General features: G+C 40.3%; 1 protein-coding gene across 6 annotated transcripts; it reads left to right on the top strand.

Moving 5' to 3' along the window:
• Window positions 1-5,760: 5,760 nt before the first annotated feature.
• LOC103716041 (putative serine/threonine-protein kinase PBL3) lies at window positions 5,761-26,666 on the top strand. Of its 6 annotated transcripts, none has more exons than XM_039124621.3 (12): window positions 5,761-6,126; window positions 7,301-8,096; window positions 8,251-8,365; window positions 8,955-10,896; window positions 11,947-12,209; window positions 12,410-12,606; window positions 12,713-12,945; window positions 13,680-13,806; window positions 13,883-13,954; window positions 14,107-14,290; window positions 14,587-14,719; window positions 26,189-26,666. In XM_039124621.3, exons 6-12 carry the CDS (start codon window positions 12,453-12,455, stop codon window positions 26,438-26,440), a joined length of 1,155 nt encoding a protein of 384 aa, XP_038980549.2. In that variant the 5' UTR covers window positions 5,761-6,126; window positions 7,301-8,096; window positions 8,251-8,365; window positions 8,955-10,896; window positions 11,947-12,209; window positions 12,410-12,452; the 3' UTR covers window positions 26,441-26,666. The 6 variants fall into 6 exon arrangements, with proteins under 6 accessions (XP_038980549.2, XP_088558905.2, XP_088558906.2 ...); XM_088702779.2 differs by having other exon boundaries at window positions 12,710-12,945; XM_088702780.2 differs by lacking the exon at window positions 8,955-10,896 and having other exon boundaries at window positions 5,763-6,126; window positions 12,710-12,945.
• Window positions 26,667-27,882: the final 1,216 nt, after the last annotated feature.

The following is a 27,882-nucleotide window of genomic DNA, read 5'->3' as shown; positions in this document are numbered from 1 at the left end:
TTAAGAATCTCGATTCGAGCCTCAACTTTAAACGGTTGAAGAGAGATATTTTTCGTACTCATAGGTTTCTTATCCTCACCCTCCTCGATGGATGATGAATTTTCATCTTGAGACGTAGGAGACAACTTCACAATAGGAGTTGCTAATGCTTGTGCTAAAGGTAATACTAATCTAGAGATGATTTTAGTGAGTTTGACAATCTTCTCCTCTAGTTGTATGAGATGTCTCTTTATCTCATTATCCATCGAGAAAGAACTAGTAGCCATACTCGCCATTATCCTTTAATATATTTGAAGTATAGATAGCCCTTCTCTTGATTGCTTGTATGCATCTGGACCATGAACAGAAGTCTCCATAGATATAAAGGACCGGGGGCTCTAATACCAACTTGATCCGATCGGAAAGAAGAAAGATTTTCTTCAACCCGCTCAACTCGGATTTCTCAAAAGACAATTAGAAGAAGTTAGAAAAATCTTGAAAGTAGGGCTTAAGTTCTTTTTTCTTTCAGTAATCATCCACACCTCTTAAACTAAGGTATAGACCCCTTATTTATAATACTAGCGAGATCTCCCCTTTCATAATTTGGGTTGGACTTCTCTCCTAGTTCGAATATGACTAGCTATCCTAAAATAAATATAACCGATAGAAATATTCTAGAGAATGCTAAAATTTAGAAATATTTTAGAAAAAATTAAATTTTTTGAGGAGATAGATTTTGACTTCTATATCAACTCTGCCTTCCATCACTCCGCTTGATTTTTATCGAATAAAAAGCTATATCTGGTCAAAATCTTACCTATAAAAAAAATTTCAATTTGACTAGCCTATTTTGAAGCCTAAACGGTAGAATTTCATCCCAATTTAACATCCTAGTCGTAGATCTTGAAAAATTATCTAATTTAAAAAAAAAAATTATCTCAATCGGGCATCATAATACCAAGTTATGGTCTCCGAAAATTTAGCATGTGGCTTGGCTTTCTGATGTGGCTGATTCCGCTCCTGATCTCTGTTCAGCTCTGCTTATAGTGGCTGAAACATTTCACATCGAATCTAAGAATCTTTTTGGATTACTCTATAGATTTTGTATGATAAGGATGCATAAATAATTAAAATCAATGTTGCTGGAAATTGGACCCAAGGGTGACCGCGGACCGAGGAGGAGGAGCTCCGGCTATGATGCGATGTCGAGTGACCGTCTCCGGTGGACCTGCAAGAAGCTTTTGGCTGGGGGTTCCGGTGAAGGTCCCCTGATGCTTAAGTCAGAGAGGAATTTAGAGGAATTTATGGAGATAATGAAGAGATGTTTTTCGGCCCAGGGTGAGAAGGATCCCCTCCCTCGAGCTTCCCCCCTCTTCTTATAGGAGGAGGTGTAGCAGTTACCTGCCATCGGGTGTGATTGTGCAAATCAATGAGTTACCGTCAACGGCCCCGAGATTTCGGACTTGCTGGCGATCGATTGAGATTGTGTGAATTCAAGTGTTGACAGCCGTTGAGGCGGAGATTGCAGGATTTGATCTCGGATACGAGGGACTTAATTTTTGATGGAGTGGGTGTTGGTTTGTCCCTTTGATTGGGTCTTTCTTGGCCTTGAGATCAATCGAGCTTAACTCAGCCGAGACCATGCCTGCTGAGGATAGGCCTGCCGAGGTCGTGACCGCCGGGGTCGTTCATGCCGAGGTCGTGACCGCTGGGGTCGTTCATGCCGAGGTCGTGAGCGCTGAGGTCGGACGCGCTAAGCTCGGGCGTGCTGAGGTCGGTCGCACCGAGGTCGGGTGCGCTGAGGTCATGACTGCCAAGAGCATCTCGTCATCGTCATGCTCGCCACTGGGTTTCGGTGTTTTGACCACGTGTTCTGGGTGATCCACTTTTCCCCCCAACACTACACCCCGACTTTTGAGTTCGAGCCATCTCCGAGTTCAGGTGAAGGAAGTATCCATTTCTGTCATGCTGATGAGGTTAGGCGACTTCAAATTATTTTGTCATTTTAAAAGAAGGGGAAAGGGCACTTTTTAATGAGAACACGAGGCGGCGGCTTTTTGCTTTTTGAGGCGACTTTGAGTTGTGGGTTCATGATGAGACTCCAGTATTCGAAGAGACGATTGCTTCGATTCTGCTCTTAAGGTGACGATCCAGGTTGATAGCTGGTTCAGTTTTCGAGGGCGACACGTGGCGCGATCTAGTCGGAAGGCGCGGCCTGCTCTCGTCGATCCGATCCATCGGAGGAGTCTATATAAGGTCCAAGCCAGCCCTAAGAACCTTCATTTGGCTGCCGTAGCCCTTGTCTTCTTCTTTTTTCATTTTATCCTTTTCCCGATTGTTATTTGGTCTTCCTTGGAGGTGCTCCGAGGTGTTTTTTGGCGATTTTTCTCGATTCCTCATTGCTGAGCATCGGCCTTTCCAGCGAGGACCATGGTAGGTCTTCTTCTCATGCTCGTTCGGAGGCCTACTTTTCTTTCTTCTTTGCTCCTCCATTCTTCTTCTTCTTTTCTTCTTTTTAATACTGCGAGTGAGACAATGTTGGGCAGTGCTTCTCCCTCTGCTAGGGTTTCTTCTTCTCACGGGATGGAGCTCGGGCCAGAGGTGAGTTGTGGTCCAGACGGGTCGGGTCAAACCTGACCAAAGAAGAATTGGGCATGATTCGAACCTAGTTCTCCTTCCCACACGAATTCGCTTTTGAGTTCATGGGGTCGTGGGACCGAGTTACGAGGCCCCCTCCAGGTCGGGTTGGAGCGTATGTGGAGACACTTCGGGCCGGCCTGAGATGCCCCCTGCACGAGTTCGTAAATGAGCTCTTGGAGAGGTATCGTCTCATCCCAGCGCAGCTCACTCCGAACTCGTGGAAAATAATCATTGGATTTCTATCTCTTTACCTCGCTCACGGAATATCGACCTCGGTAAACATCTTCCTCGGGTGTTACATGTTAAAATCTAACTCCGCGGATGGAGAATGGCTGTACTTTGCCCTTCGGGGAGGGAGGCCGCTGTTCCGAGATGCTCCTACCTCCATCCGTGGATGGAAGGAGAATTCTTCTTTCTTTCCTCCGAGCGTCCGTGGGAGTTTAACCTATCATGGGGTCTGCCAATAGTTAAGGCCAACAATAAGACCCCTGAGCTAACCGTGAATGAGCAGAAGATCCTTGCGGCTCTTCGCAGTCTAAAGGGGTATATCTTTCTGAACGACCTCCTGAGCGAGGATACTTTGATAAACGTCGGCCTGAGCTCGGCGCGCAATGGAGGTAAGGGTGGTTGTACTGCTTCTCCCTTATTTCGTCGTCCTTTATTTTATTTATTCCTTCTTATTCTTTTTTCCCCCCCCTTCTTTTTGGGGTCGGTCTGACGGTTCCTTTTTCTTTTCAGACATTGCGAGGATGGTGACTAGAAACAAGATCCTCCTTGCCAGACATAATAAAAGAGCAGCCGAAGCCGGCGGAGCTCGCCCCGTGCCCAAGAAGAGGGCTAGGCTGGTCTCAACCTCTGCTCCTATAGAGGTTGAGGACCTTGAAGCTGAGGCTTCCGAGCTCGTTCAGAAGAACAGCAAAAAGAAGACTAGGGAGAAGAATTTCTTCTTTCATCCATGGATGGAGGTAGGAGTACCTCGGAACAACGACCTACCATCCCGAAGAGCAAAGTACAGCCATCCTCCATCCGCGGGGTTAGATTTTAACACGTAACACCCACGAAAGACGTTTACCGAGGTTGGTATCCCGTGAGCGAGGCAAAGAGACAGGTATCTAATGATTATCCTCCACGAGTTCGGAGCGAGTTGCGCTGGAATGAGATGATACCTCTCCAGGAGCTCATTCACGAACCCGTGCGGGGAGCATCTCAGGCTAGCTCGAAGTGTCTCCACATACACTCCAACCAACCTGGAGGGGGCCTCGTAACTCAGTCCCATAGCCCCGAGAACTTAAGAACAAATTCACGTGGGAAGGAGAACTGGGTTCAAATCACGCCCAATTCTTCTTTGGTCAGGTTTGACTCAACCCCATCTGGACCATGGCTCACCTCTGGCCCGAGCTTCGTCTCGTGAGAAGAAGAAGCCCCAGCAGAGGGAGAAGTGCCGCCCGACATTGTCTCACTTACAATATTAAAAAGAAGAAAAGAAGAAGAAGAATGGAGGAGCAAAGAAGAAAGAAAAGTAGGCCTCCGAGCGAGCGTGAGAAGAAGACCTACTGCGGTCCTCGCTGGAAAGGCCGATGCTCAGAAATGAAGAACTGAAAAAAATCACCAAAAAACACCCCGGAGCACCTCCAAGGAAGACCAAATAACAATAGGAAAAAGGAGAAAATGAAAGAAGAAGAAGACAAGGGCTATGACGACCAAATGAATATTCTTAGGGCTGGCTTGGACCTTATATAGACTCCTCCAACGGACCGGATCGACGAGAGCAGGCCGCGCCTCCCGACTAGATCATGCCATGTGTCACCTTCTGAAATCGAACCAACATATCAACCTGGATCGTCGTCTTAAGAGCAGAATCGAAGCAGCCGTCTCTTCAAATACTGGAGTCTCATTATGAACCCGCAGCTCAAAGTCGCTTCGAAAAGCAAAAAGCTGTCGCCTCGTGTTCTCATTAAAAAACACCCTTTTCTCTTCTTTCGAAACGACAAAATAATTTGAAGCCGGTTAACCTCATCAGCATGACGGAAATGGATACTTCCTTTGTCCGAGCTTGGAGACGGCTCGAACTCGAAAGTTGGAGGGTAGTGTTGGGGGGAAAAGTGGATCACCCAGAGCACGTGGTCAAAACACCGAAATTCGGTGGCGAGCATGACGATGGCAAGCATGCTCTCGGCAGTCATGACCTCAGCGCATTTGACTTCGGCGCGCCCGACCTCAACGCCCACGACCTCGGCATGAACGACCCTAGTAGTCATGACCTCGGTAGGCCTGTCCTTAGCAGGCATGGTTTCGGCTGAGTTAAGCTCGATTGACCTCAAGGCCAAGCAAGACCCTGTCAAAGGGAGAAACCGACCTCTACTCCACCGAAAATCAAGTCCTCCGTATCCGGGATCAAATCCCGCAATCTTTGCCTCAACGGCAGTCAACACTTGAATTCACACAATCTCAACTGATTGCCAGCTAGTCCAAAATCTTGGGCCGTTTACAGTAACTTATTAATCTGCACACACACCCGATAGCAGATAATCGCTGCACCTCCTCCTATAAGAAGAGGGGAGAAGCTCGAGGAAGGGGATCCTTCTCTTCCCAGGCCGAAAAACATCTCTTCATTATCTCTATAAAATTCCTTTAAATCCCTCTCGGACTTAAGCATCGGAGAGCCTTCATCGAAACTCCCGGCCAAAGGCTTCTTGCAGGTCCGCCAGAGACGGTCACTCGACATCGCATCACACCCAGAGCTCCTCCTCCTCGGTCTACGGTCATCTCCGGGTCCAATTTCCAGCAACAATCACATTAGAAGATTCTAGTTTATTAAGCTGGTAAAGTTTTGGTAGTTTTACCCTAGGAATAGAATCTTGCTCCCATGCGGCTTGGAGGCTTTAGGGTATGTAGGAGAGGGCAGCCTATTGCGCAGCCGATGGCTTACAAGAATTCGAGGTTAAGCCTAGCCCAATTGAGTTTTCCACATACATGGCATCTGTTAAATGCATTTAAGATAAAATTTAAATTACTTACAAGTCCTTGCGACACGAAATCCACATAAATGACCACAGAACCGTACTGCGGTTATTCTGTGGACCTGGTAAGCTCGAGCGCTTTCAGATAATTACGATTTTAGCAAGGGACCTCTAAGGACATTTCTCTTTTAACCTCCAATTTATTGAGCTTCGAGCCATAACCAGTGAGGGTTCTCTCTGCCGCCCCCAACCTCCCCTTCTTCTCGAATAGAATCCGTGGAGATCGACCCCCTCTCTCCCAAGAGCTCTTTGGAGTTTGGAGCCATCTCCAATGGTCACGTCCTCGCCTCTCCTAGGGAGCGGGTAGTCGATCCAAATGCCAGACTCACCTCACTACGTTCTATGTTTATCCCCTTCTTCTCATAAACCCTAACTCGTAAATAGTAGATTTAGGAGGGCCTCTAAAAGTTTTTGGTAGATTTGTCTATTTTACGCCTTTTGATTCCTCTAGCTCTGATGGTGGTATTCCAAGTTGCGCTCTAATGAGGTTAAGATGGTACCTTTATTTTATTTATTTCAGATAATCGTTATTTAGTGATCTTAACTTCAATTACATCTTCTGTATTCCTTCTTATTCTATAGTTAAAGATGATTGGAGCTGATCTGTGTAGAAAATGGTGGATTTAATTAGAGTTTTGTTGGAATTATAGGCATAAATTGTGACATTAAGTAAATTTCTGAGATTTATTATTGTTATTATGAGATACTGTATGTTGATAGATTCCAACTATCACCGATATTAGATTTTATTCCGAAAACCTAGTTATTTCGGTTATAAAGGAAATGGACTAACCTGTGTTCTGATCGACTCTTTACGCTTAGAAATGTAAAGTATTTTGCAAATTAAGGTATATTAAAAATTTAGATACGCAGTGTTATAATTCTCTTTCCCTCACACATTCTGGTTTGAGATTTTCAGGGATGTGAGTTATGACAGAGAGTGAGTAAGTATGTCCCCCCCCCCCCCCCCCCCCCCCTCCTTCTAGATTCATATCAGAAGTAAATTAGCGTAGAAGGATTAGTTAGACTTACTTGAGGGCGTGCTGGAATTGAAATTTGATTGTACTTATGAGGATGGGGTTGTTCATTAAAGAATTTAGATCACATACTTGCGAGCAAAATATATCCCATAACACAAATCTTGATCATCGTTAAGTTTCTACAGGAATTTTATATTTCTTCTTTTATTAAGTTTAAAGAGGGAATGGTAATTAGCAATTTTAGTTCTTATTTCCCTTTATTGTAGTAGGTAGCTGACTGTCAGATTGATTTTGAATTTCTGGATGAAATATTCTCCATGCATACTGTCGAAAGATTACAAATCTGAATTTGAATGGAAAACTGTGCATCTGACCAGGTCCTTGTCATTAGGTAATGTACACCTTAAATACCTACTTTTTCTCTTCTTATACTCTTAAGCCGATGTCTGTGCTTGTGGTGAAGAATTAACCAAAGAAAAACAGATGAGCACTGAGTAGAACAGGGTAAATTTCTTGACCCAAAGGAAACAAAGTTGCAGTTTGCACATTGTTGAAGAAATAGAATTTTACGGGCAATTTTTGTTATTGAACATTTTGGAGACAATACTATTAGCACCCTTAGTTGGGTAGACAATATTATTACCAAATTCTAATTATTAGCCATGTGATCTGTTTGAGCAGATTAGCATCATTGACTGCGTTGTGAATGCTTTGAAGACCTCATTCAGCTGTGGTTGGGAAAACATCAAAATTGGAGAAAGAGATCCTGCATTTGACTGCTGGTCCTGTTGAACTTTTGTATCCTCAATTATGATCTCATGATTGTTGCACCGTTTGAAAATCTTATAACCTGCTAGTTTGTCTAAAATTGCATAAGATACCAGTACAGTATTTGACTTGAGAAAAGTAATTTGAACACCATATTTGACATGTGGGAAAAAAGATAATCATAGATTCTTAAGTATCAAACTGCAACCATTACCATCAAGCCTTGTTCCAATTATTTGGGACTGGCCTATGTATCTAATTTTGCCATTTTATCCCAATAGTATGCATATTGTGCACATTTTCAAATTCATTTATCCGTATCTCTATAGTCTTTCAGTCTGCAAGTGTAGTCTCTGACTCCAAGCATCTAATAAAGGGTAGGCTTTTGGCCAAGGTCTGGTAAGAATGCATGAACCTTGGTGTAGTTTGCTATATGATGCGGAAGTATTCAACGTCACAGATATGCTAGCGTTGAGGCGGCGGTAACTGGATCCTCTAAAGTGGTGCGAAGTGCACGTCTCTTGCATGATCAATCTTTTACTACAGGTGAAAAAAAATCAGAAAGAATTACAAGTTCTCTCCACATCTGCAGCAGAAGCATGGTTTCATTCACATTGCAGGGCAGAGCGGCCCTCGTTTGTGATTTATTGTAAAGAGATTTGTTATTCAGATATGCATTTGTTGGTCGGATAAATGTATTTTATTTACGGTATGTAGAGAAATGTTTGTTGTATTATTACCAAAATATGTCAAACAAAACAGTTTCACTTGTTCAGCACAAATGACATTTCTGATACCATTTTTATCTCACTGCATTTCTGAATCCATGTTTCTCTCTCCCCTTATTCGGAATTGATCTACAGGTTTGGTAGTTTTCACCGAACTTGTAGCATTCATCCAAGGTCTGGTATCCCTCTGGGAGCAGGTGAAGGGACCGTGACAATGGGGCATGATGTGTTGGTCGCCAGGTGCATCCGGGTATGTTAGACTATCCCTGATTTAAACTGCAAACTTTGTTGGGTAGCAGGTGCTCACCAGCTCATCCCACTTGTTTCTTCTGCCTGCTTGAATGTGACTGTTTTTGTTGCAGTTGGATATATCTATGCACCTGCCTTTGTTTTCCATATTATAATCCTAATTTGAGATTTGTAAGCTGGTGAAACATATTAGCTTATTGTATCCCACTGTAGTTGATAGAGTGACAGTCTCATTCTTGTTTTACTTGGTTATAAAATAAGGCTCAAGGAACAAGTTCTGGAGCAGATTGGTTAGACTGGCAGTGGACCTTTTCTTATGTTTGTGCTTGGAAGGGCTGTCATTGGATTCTCTACTGGACATCCTTCATGTGTTCTCTCTTCTTTTTTCTTTTTTAATTAAATAACAAGATACTGGTTTGGTCAATTCAACATCTCATTGGGCTGGTATTGTGAACTCATTCCACGTGCTGTTGGACTGCCGACAAGCCAAGCATTAAGATTGTCTTTAGAATGAACAGTCAAATAGATTGCTCTGTCTCTTTATTTCATGAATTATAGCTGATTGGATTATTCATTGTTTGCCACTCCAGCTTGGTTGATCAATTATTTGGATGAATCTTTTGGGATCTCAAGGTTGCTCCTTTGAGTCTTCGTCGAGGTTCCAAGATTCAGATTGTTCGTGGAGTTAATAAAGCTGCAAATGGACCTAGTCCGATTCTTGACAATTAGACTGCGTCAATTTGGCAAAGCTTGGCGGTCTTGGATTTGAATCGGAATCCAGTTCAATTGTCCAAAGTGATTCGGAAGGGAGATGTACTATTATTTTAAGTTGAATTTGGATTGCTTTCAGGCTGAATTCGATTCTGAGTCACATGCGTATCAACCTGATTGAATACCTAGTTTTTAGACTGAACTTTCAAGTGTAGGACCCGGATATTAAAAATTTTCTAACCATGTAGGGTCATGGTTTTCCTGACCCACGATATGGCATTATAGCATTCCTCCTCTTCAAAATATATTTCATTTGATTTGACTCCTTAGATATCTCTAGCACTGTAATATATGTATAGTAACTTTTTTTTTGGTAATTTAGTGACAATTATTTTAAATTTAAAGTAGCTATAATGGACCAACTAGATACGTGTAATGAAGGTTTGAGAAGAAAAAGAAATAATGGGATCTCAGTAATATATATTGTATTTTCACCCTTTAGAAGATAATATAATCCAGTTAATCTTTTCCTTTCCTTTTCTAAGAGCTAGAAATTTTCTTTACTTTTAAAAATAGTCAAATTTATTTAAATAGGAATTAATTAAAAACATTGTAAAATAGGTCGAAAGATGTTTTTTTGAAGAAAAAAAGGCAGATAAAATTTCTAAATATTTGCTTTTATGTGTAGTATAGGTATAAATTTACTGTATAATTGTTAAAGATAGAGAATAAAAGGTTAACTTGTAACCACCATCACTTACTTAATAAATGGTTCAACATCCTACAATTATAGATTTGATATCTCTAACCAGGTTAGTTAATTATTCTAATAACAGCAAGTCAACTAGGCCAAGCATGTTTTTCGTGAAGCTAATGGGGCTGTGGACTGGATGGTTGTTTATGTAACTAGTCACTCGGATAGTTGCACCCAGCACTCCGATGTATTTTGTTTTTTGATTTTATTGGATGCATCGTACTCGTCTGGTATGATCCACCTATCTTAGCTCAATAATAATAATAATAATAATAAATAACAGCAAGTCAAGTCTTGCACCAAACTGACACAACGAACGGCTTTTGGTTTTATCTTAATATATTTATCATCCTTATAACGGCCTGACGCATGATATGGAATACTAGCATTTAAAGTCCATAAAAAAGCATATCGAATTTACTCCCTGGATTTTTTTCCCCTTTTTTTTCCGTAAGAAATCCATAGATATTTCTATTCCTGTAATCCATGTATGGCAACAATTCTTTTATATAAACATCGATTCATAATCCCTGCAACTTCCTCAATAAATGGTTTAACATCCTTTGTAGTTCCAAATTTGAAATCTCTGACCCGTTAATTAATTATCCTATCAACCGCAGGTAGCCCCTCGTGCCAAACTGAAATAACACTCAGTTGCTTACAGTTCACATTCCTGAACTGTTGAAGAGATTCAATAGATCTTTGTCTTTCCTGTTAAAAGTTTCTGGCTTGGCTTCTCATCCAATGACTGAAAAGATTCTGACACGAAGTTTAGTACTAATTATTATTTCTCAACGGCACAATGCAGCCTATTTTGTCATGTAATGCTAACTGCTAGGATTATTTAGTACTAAACAATGTTGATTAAAGTATAATGAAAAATGATGGGAGCAGTTCCCCAGCTTCCAGCAGCTTAATCTGGAGACAATTTTTAACATGAAAGTCTTCACTTTTCAGGCCAAGACTCAAAAAAGCTTCCAACCCAAAAGCCTTTCATTGAAAGCCTCTCATTGTCCTCCTTTTCCCCGGCCCCAACAGCATGGCTTTCCAGCCTATCCGAAGCACAGGTAACAAGTCAACAGACCAAAATAACACCTTACACCAAACAGTGACAGCTGCATGCCTACAGCTAAAGACGAGTAGAAGGCCCCCAGGGACCCAGTCTTTTACACCAAAATGGGCAAAAATAACCAATTAAGTTCCAATCATCCGAAAGGAGAAGGCGAGGAGAAAGTAACACTCACTCCAATATTACCCAAACTGCATCTGAACAAAAGAGAGGCCACTTCCTTAATCTCTATTATTGCTCATGAGGAGGAAACCATGCAGCATCAGAGTTCAGAACATGGGGTGGGGGCACCCTAATGACAGCAGAATCTCAATCTTCAGTACTAGAAAAGGAAATCTTTTCCCTTCTCCCCACATGAGGCCATGGGAGATGGCAGGGGGCAAAACCATGCTTGTGGTGGGGGGGGGGGGGGGGGGGGGGGGGGGGGGGGGGGAAGGAGATCTTGAGGATGTGAGATTTGGACACCACCTTTCCCCCAACCCCCTGAGCTCATAATATGCCCATCTATGCCACTGTTCTTCCAATTAAAAGCCACTGTCCCTCCTCCTCCTGTCCACTTCCTGCTGGTAAAACCCCCCAACATTTACAGTTGGCAACCACAGACACAGCCCCATTTCTCCCCAGACACCATTACTGATTCTGGATGGAGAGATTCTCCACAGGCTGGTATATACTATATGTCAGCACATGGTCTCAGATCCTTTAAGCACACACAACACACAAAAAATTACCTTTGTTAAAAGATTGCAAGGTGGTACATTGGCCATGTGGGGCACAAGGGCAAAGCTCCCTATCTGTTCTTTTGGACTCCTTTGAGTGCTTGTTCCTCCTCTTTGCTTTAGGACCAATCCTCTTCAGCTGGTACTGTTCAATCAATTCAAAGGGAAGTGGTCGTCGACTAAGACCGATCCTCGACAATGTAGGACGGTATCTGTCGGCTCCAGATTTATTTCCTTCTTATATGTGTGTGTAGTTTGAGATTCTCCTTTGGGTGTATATGCTTTTGAGCCATATAATATGTTGCTGAGGAAAATGAGATGAGTTGCAGGTCGCTGATCACAGCAGTAAGATGCTTGAGGCTGGCAATGTAGGTTGTTTCTGGCCTCTCTTCCTTTCAAATTTTGACAAGCCATCGAGTACGGGATCATTCCCTTGCAGCGAGCATTATGGGTCATGCCAGTTGGGCTGTCTGAGCAGTCTTGGCACTGCCGTTGAGCTACTTTGGAGCAGATTTGGCAGTATGTAAGGCAGGTTTCAGATGCAACTATTGCTCTGGGGAGAGTGACACTGGATCCAGTGTCGTCATCTGAGGTAGGAGAAGCATCTCGTGATTTGTATGCTTGCAGTTTAATTGTCAGTTAAAAGCAGCAGAACATGAGTGTGAGTTAGCGTGAGAATATTATTATTGCTCTGTGCTTGTTAACTAATATCTGCGGACTTCATTTATTTGGTCAGTTACGCTTGCCACTTTTGATGCTGTGGTGTTGTATTTATTCCTATCATTGTTTCAGGTTCAATGTTTAGGTTTTCCGGAGCAAGGCAAGTCTGTACGAAATGTCGAGGTTGCTTGCAGCCATGGTTGGAGGAGCTATTGGTGCTCTTGCATTCTTGGTGATTGTCATTTGGTTTCTGTGGTTTTGTATATTACACCGTAGGACCTGTGCAAATAGAAGTTCTGAGACTGGTTCGTCGGACCCTCCAACTATAGGTACAAATTCTCCCAAGTTCTTATTGAGTTTTAACAAGTTTTGAAGCTTATAGAATATTCTTCTTGATTTCTTGTTGATCTTTTCTTATTTTGGAACGGGCAGTAGAATGGACTAGGGGAGGTCGGATCACCTCTGCTGGTGGGGGTCATGCAACCGAACATCAGGGAGCTAGGCAATTTACATTTGAAGAATTGAGCCAGGCTACAAAGAATTTTAATGAGTCCAATCTTGTTGGCAGTGGTAGCTTTGGCTTGGTGTACAAGGGCTTGCTTCTCGATGGTACTATTGTAGCGATTAAAAGGCGTCGAGGTGCTCCACTGCAGGAGTTTGTTGAAGAGGTAATAACAGCTTTGAATGGTAGTAAAGGCTGTGCTCTTCTTTTCATATCCAGCACTAAATCATCATTTTTCTTGTTCCTTGACTCTCATTTTCTTCGTCGTTGTTTATTTCATTTGAGAAATGGAACTTATGTGTGCTTTTAAAATTACAAAATAAGATCCATATCCACTTTTTTGGCAATATTGACATATAATGTAAGCAAAAGCTTTTAATACCATCTGTTGTAATGTTGAGGTCTTGCAATTATGATAGGCCACAGGAAAAAGTTCTTTCCTTTCTTTTCTCTCTTTCTTTTAGAAAGATGAGTTAGATATGAAGTAAAATATGGAAACTTTTGTCAGAAATATATGAGCAAAACATGGCTGTGTTGGAAACTGAAATTGCCTAATTTGAAATATTGTGGTTTTTCATAAACTGAAAAAATTGCAAGTAATACATCAAATTCTTTGTTGAAAAAAATTGCCTTGTGCCCTTAAGCTTTTACAACAGTATCTACCATCTAGCTTATCATTTTCTAATATTAAGTTGTGCCAGACACAGTACTAATAATACCAGACTGTGGGAAGTTCCTTATTTCCTCCATTTTTTCCTCTAAAAAAAAAATACCAGACTGTTATTTTTCTGTACTTTATCCTGGTTTTTGTTTTGGTAAATTCAATTGATGAACAAGATTTGCGTCATCAGTCATATTGGTGGGGAATGCAAAATGACATTGTTTCCATTGGCCAAGCAGGTTAAAAGACTATCTGAGATATGCCATCGCAATCTTGTTACTCTTATTGGTTATTGCCAGGAAGGTGGTTTACAAATGCTAGTTTTCGAACATTTGCCTAATGGAAGTATCAGCCGTCATCTATATGGTAATGACCAATTCTGTTTGAACAGAACAACTCTTTCCAGAGCTTATAGATATGACTTCTGTTTGTTGTTTTGCAGATATTGCAAGGGGTCCAGTGACGAGACTAGAATTTAAACAGAGGCTTTCTGTAGCTATAGGGGCTGCTAAAGGTAATCAAGCTATTTAAATTCTTGTTGTTTACATTAACTGAAGAAAGGCCAAAACTAGGACTTTGATAAATAGATCAGCAAGCAGATGCTTTCTAATTTTTGAGCAATGTTTACCATTGAAAGTTAAAAATTGACACCTTATCAAACTACAGGGTTAGCCCATTTGCATAATCTTGTTCCTCAAGTAGTTCACAAGGACTTCAAATCAAGTAATGTCTTGGTTGATGAAAACTTCATTGCAAAGGTAGCAGATGCAGGCATAGCTCAATTACTTCAAAGACTTGAAGATGCTGGCCCATCTCAATCATCTGGTGGCAATGTCTTCCAGGATCCAGAGTATGTTGATTTTCTACAATTTGCTTCACAAAATTTTATGAACAACAATATCTTCAAGGCATAGGTTATGTCATACAACATAGTATCTGTTATATCGCATAATTACAGCTCTTTTACCATAAGTTATGGGTTATGTTATAGCATGTAGAGTGATTCTTATTTCCGCTAGATGGAAACAGACTTATTAATGTTGCTAACTTGGTCGATAATTTACATTATGTTTAGTTTATTACTAGTGTCAGGAATATCAGTTTATCTGATGATTGTATGACAATTTGTTACTATTATCTGCTTAGGGTTGAAGAATTTGGTGCTCTTTCTGAAGCCAGTGATGTGTACAGTTTTGGAGTGTTCCTTCTGGAGCTCATAACCGGTCGAGAAGCTGCACAATTTTTTTCTCCAGGGTCAGATGAAAGCTTGGCTCAGTGGGTAATGTAGCACTCTTATGCAATTGCTGTGGCAGTCACCTAATGCAGTTCTTCTTAGTACTAGAATGTAATTTCAAAGTTCTGTTTCTGAAAAGCATGGTATGGAACTATGGATAGTAGTTATGGATGACAGATCATAAACCTAGATAAAAACTGCGCCTGTTGGTGGGATGAAAATAAATTATTGATTAGTTTACATCAGATCTCAATATTCTTCTGAACTTAAAAAATCAGAAGTCAGGAGATGGCTACTCTTGATCTAACCATGTCTAGGTTATTTAACTAGTAAATACTGCATTTATAGTATCGATCTCATCTTGTAATTGGTGTCATCCATTACTTTAAGTAGATTCAAGCATACAATTCTGAAATTAAAGAGAAAAAGCTGTTCATTCAATCAGAAAAATTGCCCATAGCTTGTATGGCCCAGATTTAAGTTTCAATTCTTATTAGCCTAAGTTTTCAAATTCAATGCAATTGATGCATTTATTCAGTGTTTTTTCTGTTTTGAATTTGAAAGGGAAAACAATGATCTGGCGGCTAGCTCTCAAACTAAGACTCTCCAAACTCCAAGCTAAGTCAATAGTTATCAAAAATCAATAGATGTTGGTACTTGGAATAGTAATTACTAAAAAGAAGGATGCACAAATATTTATTAATCTCAATATGTTTTTTCACATGGTACATGAAATTATTAAACTTGGAGAATGATTTGTATAACGATTATGTGTTGTTTTAAGTATATAACTTAATAGACATACACCTCAAGATATTTATGGCAAATGGCCCGTTACTTCCAGATTGTGACTAATTTAAAATTTTCCAAGTGCCAAATGCCAATCAAATGAAAGTTGACATCAGACAAAAGTCATTATTAATGTAAAAGCTTCAGATGCCCTCCTAATTAAGCAAAGTAACCCTTGATAGACCTTAAGATCTAGCACTAATAAACAAAGTCGACAATCTCAATATTAGATACCACGCCGGTACATTACCAGTTTGGTATGGTTAGTATGGTGTGGTACGCACCCTATACTGACCCTAAGGTCGGTGGAACCGTCCCGAACCGGACGGTTCCGGTCGTTCCGAGCTGTGCCGGTGGCTCATCGATACGGTTCCAGCAATGGAAACGAGATCCGTTGCCAGAGCTAGAGAAGGAGAAGGAAAGAGAGAGTAAGCAAGGAAGGAAGAGAGAGGGAGAGGTCAGGATGCCGGCGGAGGGCCGGCGGAGGCCACAGCCAGTTTTTCTATTTTGAATGAAATAGGGGTCCGGCCACAGCCTCGCCTTCTGCGGCCTCCCTCGGCGTCCGCCATCCTCCGCCGGCCTTCCTCCCTCTCTCCTCCTTCTCTCTCTCTCTCTTCTCTCTCTCATAATACTGTGCCCTCTATTGGTACAGGATCGGCACGTCCCGTACCGACTCGTGCCACCGGAGAACCGGTATGGTGCCTGGTACCGGTTCCTCCGACCTTGACTGAGATAACTCTTGGCTCCTTTCTTAATTTTTATCATGGTACCACCCGATCTCAGATAGTACAGGTCAGTACCAAATAGAACCGAGTAGTGACACTTGGTTCAGACTGGTACAGAGGAACTCCTTTGCCAAATTAGCAAACTGATCTGGTTCTGTAATTGTTTGGTATAGGATGTCCCAACCTGGTGGTTCTGTATAGTTGCCCTAAATCGGGTAGTTCAGTTCAGTTTTGCAATCCCTGCTCATAAATTTTCATAGAGAAATTTATGGCTGATTTGAACTGTTAGATATGCAAGATCTACATGACAACAACCCTTGTCCACGATGGATTAAATCAACCATCTGATGCCTAGGTCTTACTGACATATCCATTTGACACCCACTAGACCTATGAGATACCACTTTTAGCATAATCAGTTTCCTATCAATCCCAAATAGCATCGCGAAAAATATGATTTCTGAATATAACTAGCCTTAATCATTAATTTGGTGTAGATGATTAACAGAAATGGATTATGTTCTATTTATCTGTACCAGGGTATGCCGTACCGGCCCGTATACGAACTGGTCTGGGCAGGGACCGGTACCGGATCAGCGTGGGATCCGATACCGGGAGCTTTTCATGAAAAACCGGCCGGTACGACTGCCGTACCGGTACAAAATTGGTACGAAATCGGTACGGATCGATACCGGACAGGTACGTACCAGTCCAAGCCGCTACCAGTACGCCGATTGGTACCGGTACGGCGGATCTTGATTTATACTTTCAATACATTTCATGTAGTTAAAACCATATGTTAAGTGCCGGTTAGCCCGACATGGCATGGTCAGTATATACCATATTGGTGACTTACCAGCAAGTGCCATTTGTATACTGCACTAGCCGTATTTTATTATATGTCATGCTACCTTGTAGTGCATATAAGACGTGCTAAGCATGGGCACATAAGAACAAGGCATGGCATACCATAGTATGTACGTTGCTAGTGCTAGATTGGCACACCAGTCACATAATATTTGATGTTTCAGTATTTGGTTGTAATACCTGAGCCACTTTACTTCCTCTTGTGTTTCCATTTGAATAATGTATCGGAATCAATGCGATTAAGTTGATTACGACCTTTCTTGAATGCTGGCCAACGTCTCAATTCAAGGAGAAGTTTCTTTCACGTTCTCATTTTCATGCATGGAAATTGTGATTGTGATTACACGTAGGAGAGGGTTGCAAATTATAACAAAGATTCAAAAATCATAGGCTTCTTGCTGGGGAGACTACTAATGAAACATTTCTCTAGCATTTGATGGAAAAATTTTAAATTAAAAGCCTAAATTAAATAGCACGAGCTAAGGTTTCAAATCCCGAAATTGGATTTGGTATCAATTAGGGACTGGATGTTGGTGTGGTATCGACAATTTGGATGCCAAGCATCTTGGTAATTCATTGAACGTAAATTAGTTTCCTCTTATTTGTTATTTATAATGGTTGTTAAAGCTTTCTAGGTTTGTTTAGGTTACAGTTAAAGATTAGGGGAGGTTTTTGAGCCCATTATTAGGTTTATGGTGCTTCGCTTTATTTTTTAACTTTTCCTTTTTTAGGTATTCATTTGAAATACTAAAATACACATACAAAATAAACAAGTTGATGCCTAACACACAACAAATCAAAAGTTCATGCCAAATGTAAAATATTGGCATGACTTTTGTCAGCCAAAATGACGTCAAAAGAGAAAATGAGGTAATAGAGGACATTAATTAGACTTGGGCTTTTTTTCGGTAACTAATTGGACTTAGGCTTGGAGGAGGCTGGATCTCAGCAATAGAAGCCATATTTAAGCTCCATCTCCCTTTCTTCCTCTCCTTTTCTCTTCTCTCTTTCCTCCTTTCACATGTGAGTCAAACAACAAAAATAGAGGCTTGGGCATCTCCTTTTCATACGCCCTAGTTAGCACTAATGAGTATTGGCTGGTGCAGATCACCAACACAGTTCATACTATTCATCCTATTCACCAATTGCCAGGTTAAAAAATTTGTGAATTATTCATAACTAGCTATCCAACGGAACCATTTAGCAAATAATTCGATAGTTCACGAACGTGCCACCAATAATTCATTAAATTTGTAGAACTTCCATATAATTCGTTGATCCGCAAATTATTTTCTGAGAAATGAAAGAGTGCATGGCTTTGTCTCTGCGTTCAAGATTCAACTTGTGAGGCACCATGCAGGATAAGTTGTGAAAGACGTGGTTGCGTGGGATTTGGCTTTCAATTAAAGAGTACCAAAAATATTTTTCCCTCAAAAAGGAAATAGAAGAGCCAATTCTCTCTGTCATCTTCCTTCTCTTGTTTTCTTGTTTTCTCTTTTCTCTTTTCTCTTTTCCATGTTTGTATTCTTCTCCACATCCCACGATCCATGGAGCATCTCATAGGTTCAAGGAATCTTCAAAGTGGCTTATTCTTGGCCATTTATACTATGAAACTATCCATGGTACTCCATGTTCATTAGCTTTCCCTCTTCTTTTCATTTATCATCGAGGATTACAATTATTTTTTTAAAAAAAAGAACCAAAATTCATAATCTAATGATTTTGATGCTTTCATCTCTTCACCTAGTTAACCCATCTTTAGTCCTTGGAGGAAAAATAAAATACTAGAGAGATAGTGAAGCCTATTCTTTGCATTTGTGCAATCTTGAAGTTTGGAATGCAAACAGAAATTGGGAGTTTTTTCTTATTTTGTTCAAGGAATTTCTAGCTTCAATTTTTTGATTATAGATATTGATCCTTTTACTATTTATACTTGCAAATATCTATTTTTTTTAATTTTTAATTATCATGGATTTCTCTTGCGTATTGTTTGAATTGGCCAATTTTTTTCAAATTTCAAACTTCTCGAATGCTAAACTTGTGACTATGGTTCATATCAGCTGATACCAAAGAGGTAACCTAATGTTTAATGTATCAAAATTCCATATCGAAACTCGGCAAAATGACCCCATATCTTTGGGAGAAGGGGTCCTCCTATCTTTTGATTAGGAAAGAAGCCGTAACAGGAGCTTCCAATTGGCTATAGTATCTCCACACTGAGACTAAAATCTGGCTAAAAGCTTATGACTAGAGCAATAAGAGGGGACGCCAACAGAGAGAACGGTTAGGATAATGAACACTCCGCTCGCCAAGCAGGCAATAGGAGAAGCAGGCAAGTGCTTGGTAGGCCAACAACCCAGTGGACCGGGCAGAGCACTCGACGAAAGGGGGGCACACTGGGCAAGTATGATAAATTGGTCCAAAATAATTCCCTCTTTGAAGTTCAATTTCTATTAGAGGACAATATAAATGTTTTACCATGTTCCATTAAAGCACTCATTGGGTTATACGGTAGATCAGTTGTAGAAGTAGGCCAACATTTCTATTGGCAAATAGGAGATTTAGAAATCCATGCCCAAGTACTTATCACTTCTTGGGTCGTAATTGCTATCTTATAAGGTTCCATCATCATAGCTATTCGGAATCTACAAAGATCTAGCATCTTATCAATACAATGCGAGACAATTGAGACAAACAGATACAATCTTGGACTTGAATCCTTGGCAGTAATCGTTAATAAATCTCATTCTATGGGTTATGAGAGAAACCAAATTGTACCAGCCAGTATAAGGCATGTACCATACAATGTCAGTAGGGAAGTGGTACTCAACACACCTCTTGTACTACGTGTCACCATAGGATGAATGGTACTAACATTCGATAAGGGATGTACCAGTTAGGTATCAACATAGGTATGAAATCCGGTATGTAAAACCTTACAATGTTCAAATTTTGAATATTGTTATGAGGCATTGTCTATTCATCCCATCAGCTCCTTATGCTAATGAGGCAGGAGGTGATTAGAATGATTCGAAGGGCTTGTTGTAATTCAAGGGGATGGTCGATCAATGATGTCCTACACTAGCACCAAGTCAACATCACAAATTGACAAAGTTGCCAAGCAAAAATGGATAGCATTTTCAGAATTTCTATGAAGATGCCAATCATATGTATTACTGGTAATGAGCATGTGTAATGCAAATCGCTATCATTCAAGTGGAAGGAACATTTAATGGATGGTCGAAATCCCGTTAATCATGACTCTGCAATGATATGTACATCTTTTATTCAATAGGAGCTTTGGATGAATAATGGGAAAATATGAATCATGTTTTAGTTTATACATTTCTTTTTCCTATTTCTTAGTCATGATTAAAGAGTAAGTATGGAGGCCTACTTTTAGTAACAAAAGAGTGTATTTCTTAAAGGAAAGTGAAACAAATAATCTTTCCAAAGTTTACCATCTTGGTACCAAATTCTATATCAGTACCATGCTTGTACTATGTTGGTACACCCAGTATTGGGGTTGTTTCAACATACCAACATTTTGGTATGAGTACAATATGATATGCCCAGTACAGGTCGTACGTATTGATATGGCGAAGCTGAATCTTTTCCCATGTCAAAGAGACACATGCCCTTGATTAAAGGTCAAAACTTTTTCTTTTTTAAAAAAGGAAGTTTGACTACGAAGCCTTTTTTTGTTATGTATAGTAAGATATATGTTGAGAATAAGGAGCGCTCGGTGACAACATGACTTCATTAATTATTTGTTTTATGCCTCTACCTATTTCACTTCTTATAAATGCAATTTAATCTCGAAGAGCCCCTTGATGGATATCATCTACAAGATACTACAATGTTAGATGATGAGAACAGGAAGTTGTGTGTGTTGTTAAGGAATGAAAGTTTTACAACATAGAAGTTCACAAATCATTCTGGACAAAACAGATTATCTTTTGTGATTATCTGAGTTGACAATTTTGTAATTTCAAGGGATGATATATTCCCAAATCTATCGCTTGGCTACCAAAAGCTGGTATTGGAGTGGGAGCAGATATGAGTGCAAGTACAGGGAGGCAATTCTCTTGAGAAACTTTGAACAAGGAAACAATTAGAAGGTGATTGAGAGGCCACCACAATTGGTAGTTTCATACAAATAAGATCAATTATTAAGAAAAAAATGAAGATATTATTAATGCGATCATATCTTAGAACATGTCTTTGGTGTTATACGATTGTTGTTATGAGATAGCTACAAAACTAGCTTGACCAAGATGTTAAATATGAGGACTAGAAAAGGTATATAGATGTGTGGAAAATGTAGAAGGATGGAGTTAGAAATGACTGCATTGATGAAGGCTAAAAGGGGTAAGAGGAGTTCGGTACTCTTATTTTGTCTATAGTTGAAGCATAAGCTATAGATAGCATTGTTAAGAGGAGCCACATAATTTAAGGACTGATAAAAAAGAAAGGCTAACAAGAAGTAAGCTGGGAAATATTGGAACAGGTATTAGATTTGGCCTTTGATAGGATCCAATTGTGAGTCGGGATCCACTAATAGCTAGCTTCAGGTTTCTTAGAGAGAAAGGAATATAAGGTCCATCGTTGCAAGTTACCAATGTCCAATACTAGGGTTTCACCTCCCATGTTCAACTTAAGACATTCCCCAAGTGGAGGAAGCATGTAACCAGTGGGGTGTTTTCCAAGTTTGATACTCTAGACTAAGAAGAATTGGTGTTTAGTTTTTGAACTTATGTAACATGTGCATGTGTCCATGCACTTCTGTTGAATCTTGGCAATGTCAACAAATTCTTAGTTATAGATGTGCTTGAATGTTGAAAACTACAAGATGGTGTCTTGGTAGGTACTGATAATATAATTGTTGAAATTGATCACAATGTTAATTTAGGCATGTCTAAGGGTGTCAATGGTTTGGGTCAGGCGTAGGCTTGAAATAAGAAATTTTAAACCTCGAACCTAGACTAGGCCAGGCCCAGACCTAGCTTAGGTTATCAAGTTCTATCCCGACCCTGCTGAAGTATTTACAGTTCGGACTAAAATGATTCTTTTTTATTGTATATCCAATATCTAGCCCTGGCCTAGCCTCAATTTGTAGGACTAAGCCTGGCCAATGAACCTAAATAAAACCTGAGCCTAAGCCCAACTTTTTTCCAGATCAACTGTTTAAGGTGGCCTGGTCCATTAACAAGACTAGCACCTATGGAAAAAAAGCTTGTTAATTCCATTATTAAAGATGTAATAGGAAGTGTGCAACCCAACTACATACATAATACTAAAGTCCATTTTATGTTATGGAGGTAAATATTTTGTGATTGAGTCAAATAACAATTAAAGCTTGCTTGAAATGACAAATTTAACATTTTATGTATAAAGACTTGAACCATGGTCTGATAAACCGGCCCATACCGGCCGGTTCGGATCGGTCTGACCTATAACCGGTATGCCAGAGCAATGAAAACCGGTACGGGCCGAACCTAGCCGGAGCTGAAGAAGACGAAGAGGAGAGAGAGAGAGAGAGGAGAAAAGAGGGAGGGAGGAGAGGCCTTCGCTGCCTGCGGAGGGCCACGGGGGGCCGGCGGAGCCCCCGGGGGGGGGGGGGGGGGAGCCCGCAGGGGCGTGGCGGAGGCCGAGGCCTCGAAACAGGAACACGGCTGCAGAAAAAAATTTAGAAATTTATAAGTGAAGTCGGCAAATCGGTTGCCAACTTCACTTAAAAATCTCTAAATTTTTTAATTTGGAGATTTTTAAGTGAAGTCGGCAACCGATTTGCCGACTTCACTTAAAAATCCTCAAATTAAAAAACCACGGCTGCGTCCCCTATTTCGAAAGAAACAGGAAATGCGGCCGCAGCCTCGGCCTCCACCTCTCCCCTGCACGCTCCCCCGCCCCCCTCGCGGCCTCTCCTCTCCTCTCTTCCCTCCCTCCCCTGCTCGCTCTCTCGTTCTCTTCTTCTTCCCTATCTCCGGCAGAGAAGAGTGTTCCAGTTTGGTACCGGTTTAAACCGGTCCGAACCAGAACCGTGTTGGTCCAGTAGGCTACCGGTACGCCTACCGGTACCAGTACGGCGAATCTTGACTCGAACTAATTCATTTTAGGAAATCTTAGGAACTCTTTCTTTTGGTAAAAGGAGGGATTTGTCTAGATATCAGCTTTTTCATTTCTCATTTGATAAAGATGGTTGAATATTTCAGCAACCTCTATGGATAGATGATTAAACTGGCTTTCTATCATGTTAGTGGTAAAGCAAACTTCTTGATACAAGGTTCCTTGTGCTAGTGTGAGCTACATACTAGTAGCTTACCAATATGGTATGGCACGCTCAGTATAGTATAGTTCAACTTGTACCAACTTAGGATCGAGAGACCTTTTTCTCATGCCAAGCTATGGTACCACAGGAATCTAGATTCTACGGGTCAGTAAAATACAAAATTGGGAAGAACTGGCTAGTTCTACTAGTATATGGTGGTTCGGCTCTTGTGCCATATTAGACCTAGGTACTATATTGGTATCTTACCAGGACTATCCATATAATACAAAATCAGGAAGAGCCGATTAGTTCTACCCAATATAGGGCGGTTTGGCTCCTGTGCTATATCGAATCTAGGTACTGTATTGGTATCTTACCAATATAATATGAAGCACCCAATACCTGGTGGTATGGTTTAATATGGTGAACCATGCTTGTTACCATTTATTCCCAGAATTATGTCATCTAATTAATTGCGAGAATGTGATCTGATAGATGTTATGAAGGAGGGTGGCAATATTTTCAGAACTCTCAATTGATAAGAGGATTAATATATACAAAAACTATTACATTTACTGATCTCTTTTCTTAATTTCAGCTAGGTTTAGGTTGATAGGGAGGACAAGCAGCATAAATGGACCTTTTGGACCAAAATACACGGCTATATGTGAAAGGGTTTGTCGGACTGTTTAAAACTATAGACAATTTTCATCGAGTGGGATTATTGTGAATGTTGATGGAGTCATTTGCATTGAAACATATCTCTAGTCGAACAACTAATAGTAACTTTCGAAGTTTTCATGTTGGTCCAATCATCAAACATCTCCTTATTATCAAAGATATGGATAGCAAGATAGGAAACTTTCTGCCATTGCATCCTTTGCAATTCATTGGTGTAGTCGGATTGGAGAATATTCCAGCAATTTTGAAAAGTGAAATTTTGTTCTTAGAACAGCTACAACTCGCAAGTGATGCAAAAAATATGTGAGGTAATCAATATGTGGGGAGTTGAAATGTTTAAATGGATGATATTTACAAATGATCTACTGAGCACAGAAGAATGTCTTTTCTTTATTATAACAAGATCTACCACCGACTATGCAAAATTTGTAAACAGTTCGTCGGACTTAGAAGTAATTAGCACTAACATTGTTGATATAAAAAATGGAATCCACCACTCTTCCATGAAGAAAAAAAATCAAAACAAGAAGAAAACCTAGAGGTTCGCTAGATATTTTGCAACTTTTTCATCCATGTAACTAAATATTGCAGTGAAAGGGCCCACTCCAAAAATATGGTAAGAAGGAAACATAGTTTATTCTGTTTTTAGCGGGATTATGATTCTTAATGTTGAGATGGACTGAATGTAAGATACTGTCTAAGGGGTAGTGGGGTGAAGTGGACCTGATACCAAAGTTCTAAAAACTGAACTGAATCCTGTGCCAATTTTGTCACAAAATGGTACAGTGTCAGTATGGTTCATACATACCAAAACTATCATGATCAATGAAAAAGTGAAAAGCAACCACAGACCAGTACAACATCAGTATGGACTGTCGATACCAGCCAGTACAGTCGGTAACTACTAATCCAACATGTCTCAGCATCCAAGGATGGTACTGGTGCTGGTCTTCCATTGGAACAGTATGGTCCTGATGGTAGTGGCCTGTTTGACAGGATTTGTTTCCTTGTTCAAAACTAAAATGCAGGACACAAAAGTGGAACAATGATCTTCCAATGGACTTAGAATTAAAGAGCCCTTAGACAGATGTAAGTCACTCCCCCCCCCCCCCCAAAAAAAAAAAAAAAAAAAATCCAACAAGATCTCAGAAAAAGGTTAAGTGAGTAATTGAAGAAGTCTGAGTAAAATAATATCCAAAATCAGCATTCAAGATATTGTGGAAGCATTGAGTCCAATTAAAGCACCAAAAACAAATGCAGGTTCAAAAGAATCAGCTACAATGTCCAATGATCTAGGATGAAAAACAACCTAGAGTAGAGAAATCCAATTCATCACGTCAGAGCATGTGGTGTGAGTAGAGCAACTAGTGAAAAACTTAAATAGATCAGAATGGCTATTCATAAGGCCACTTAGAAATAATGTGTAGGGCTAACAAGACCTGAATGAGTTTCCTCATTTGATACAAATAGAACAAGTTTTAAATGACTAGGCAACTAGGTCTTCTCTGTGTGTGTGCGTGCATGCGTGGGTGCGCATGCACGCGCACATGCATTCTGTGTGTAAAAGATGTAGTTCAGCCATTCTTGATTGTGGCTTTCAATACATGAAAGTTGCCTTAATGGTCTACGAAATAATTGATTGAGTAGTTAATGGTCTACTAAATACATGGTTGAGTAGTTGGCCCTTATTTACATGTCACGTGCATCGGAAAATACTTTCCAATAACCCCTTGAAACGAGAAAACTTCTTTAGGGCTTGGATCGTGCATATAACCGTCCAGTCTCTTGAAGATAACTATAGTCATACTGTGCTGGACCATAAATTTCAAGAATGTAACACATGCAATGCACATGACTTCAGGAAGGATTATTTGATGGATGGCTGTGATTCCATGAGCCAGCAACGTGTTGGAGATTAGCTTTTTGACATCACTTTATTTTTCTGTGAATTGGCAAATGTACTCTTTTTCATTTAGCACACGTCTCTCTGTATGCATGTCTGTTCGCGTGCATGTTATGACTCAAGCTATATCCAACATTTTTCTATTTTTTTTCAGGATGAAATTAGTGACTGTTTTATACAAATTTCTTGTTAAATGTTTTAGTTCCTGTAATCTCTTTTCTTCTGTAAGCTTCTGCTCTGAAATAATGATACTCTTTATATATATATGTATATACAAGGTGGAAGCACATCTGATTTCAAATAACCTCATTGATCAACGACTGGGTAGCAGTTTTACCCCTGAAGGGATGAAAGACTTGATTGGGCTAACTCTTCAATGCTTGAATCCATCTGGGAGAGGACGACCGAAGATGAGCGCTGTTGTCGCAGAGCTTGATCTGATTCTTGAGACAGAGATGTCGCTGACAACAGTTATGGGTGATGGTACTGCCATAGTGACTCTGGGCAGCCAGTTGTTTACTTCTTCATGAAGAACAGCACACCTATTACATAATAATCAGCGCCAGGTGCAATCTTATTCATCAAAGGACCTGTGGCTGTTTGTTTCTTGGACAGTTCAGTATACCTGCTTTGCAGTCCTATAGCAGTTATTGCTGTACATTTTTATCAATTTTTTTTCCTATAATGTGCAGTAATAGTATTCTATCAAAGATAACATAAATTGCAGCTAAAAATTGGTGAGCTCAGGCTTTGATATGGTACATTGTTAATTCAAGCTCTGTGTTTAATCTAACTCAAATCCATTGCCGAGTTTCTGGTAGTCTGCAACTTTCTCTCATATTTTGATAAAGAAGAGTCCGAAGCAGGGTGTGGCATTTGTAATTGTTTGGTGTCCCAATGCATCTTCCTTCTTGGTTCCAGCTCCAAGAATGTCAATATACTTCCTTCTTAGCAAATCTGCAGGGTAGAAGATCAAAATGAAACTGAAGAGTATTGGTTCCATATAGCAGGATACACTAATCTCTGTTCAGACTCTTGAATGCCTGGAGGAGTCCAGGAGAGTTGCAACCTAAGTTCATGAGAGCATAAACCACGTATCCAAGAGGCAGGATGGCCAGGAATTGCCAGCAAACAGAAGCAGGTTAACCCTAACCGACATCAAATCATACAACCATGACTGGTGCTATTGTGAACTAAATGTGATTCCTTTTTCAATAGAGAAAACCTAAACATGGAACCCATATACATGATCATCCAATCTGGGACTTGTCCATTGCTCCTTTTCATACAGATCCGGTCCTTTCTCCCTAATGCTAGCACTTTTATATATATATATATATACCTTCCATGTATCCTTTGGCTTGTTATTGAACTCTGTTGGGAAATCCTGTAAACAGGTAAATCGGATATATTATACCATCCGAATGTAATACATCCATGGAAATTAGAGTACACAATATTTAAAAATTCAGGAGGAAGAACTGTTGCTGAATTACACATTGTAGTTCCAGTGTGATTGGCCACATAAGAATATTCTTCCTTGCATTTGGAGCCATTTTTAATGCGCAAGATGACTAGAGTTGTTGATGAATGTAAGACAAATGAAATTTGGCACATCCAATGAAATTAGAATTTAAAGAATCTTAAAGAGATAGCCTTCATAAGCTCAAAGCAAGATGTTTGACATGGAAGTCGGGCCTGATCAACAAATTGGCCCAATAACCCGAGGTCCGGTTTGGGCCTGCCCAACTTAAGCTTCATTGAAGTTGTATGAAGGATCGATTTGAAATATTTTAGGACTTGGAGAAGGATTACTTCGACTCGGCAACTTCCCAAAGTATATACCAATAGAAACCTGCCATAGGAGCCAAAACCGATATTTGGTTATTTACTCTTCATCAACACAAAACCATAAAACCTTAACCCTCTTCTTCCCTCCTCTTTTTCTTCTCTTCGGCCAGCTATACATTTT

This window comes from Phoenix dactylifera, chromosome 8, assembly GCF_051530095.1.
Source record: "Phoenix dactylifera cultivar Ajwa chromosome 8, Ajwa_hap1_PhDact_Kaust_v1.1, whole genome shotgun sequence".
Lineage (NCBI taxonomy): Eukaryota > Viridiplantae > Streptophyta > Magnoliopsida > Arecales > Arecaceae > Phoenix > Phoenix dactylifera.
Note: the sequence above shows the minus strand (reverse complement) of the source record. Positions and strands in the feature narration are given on the sequence as shown.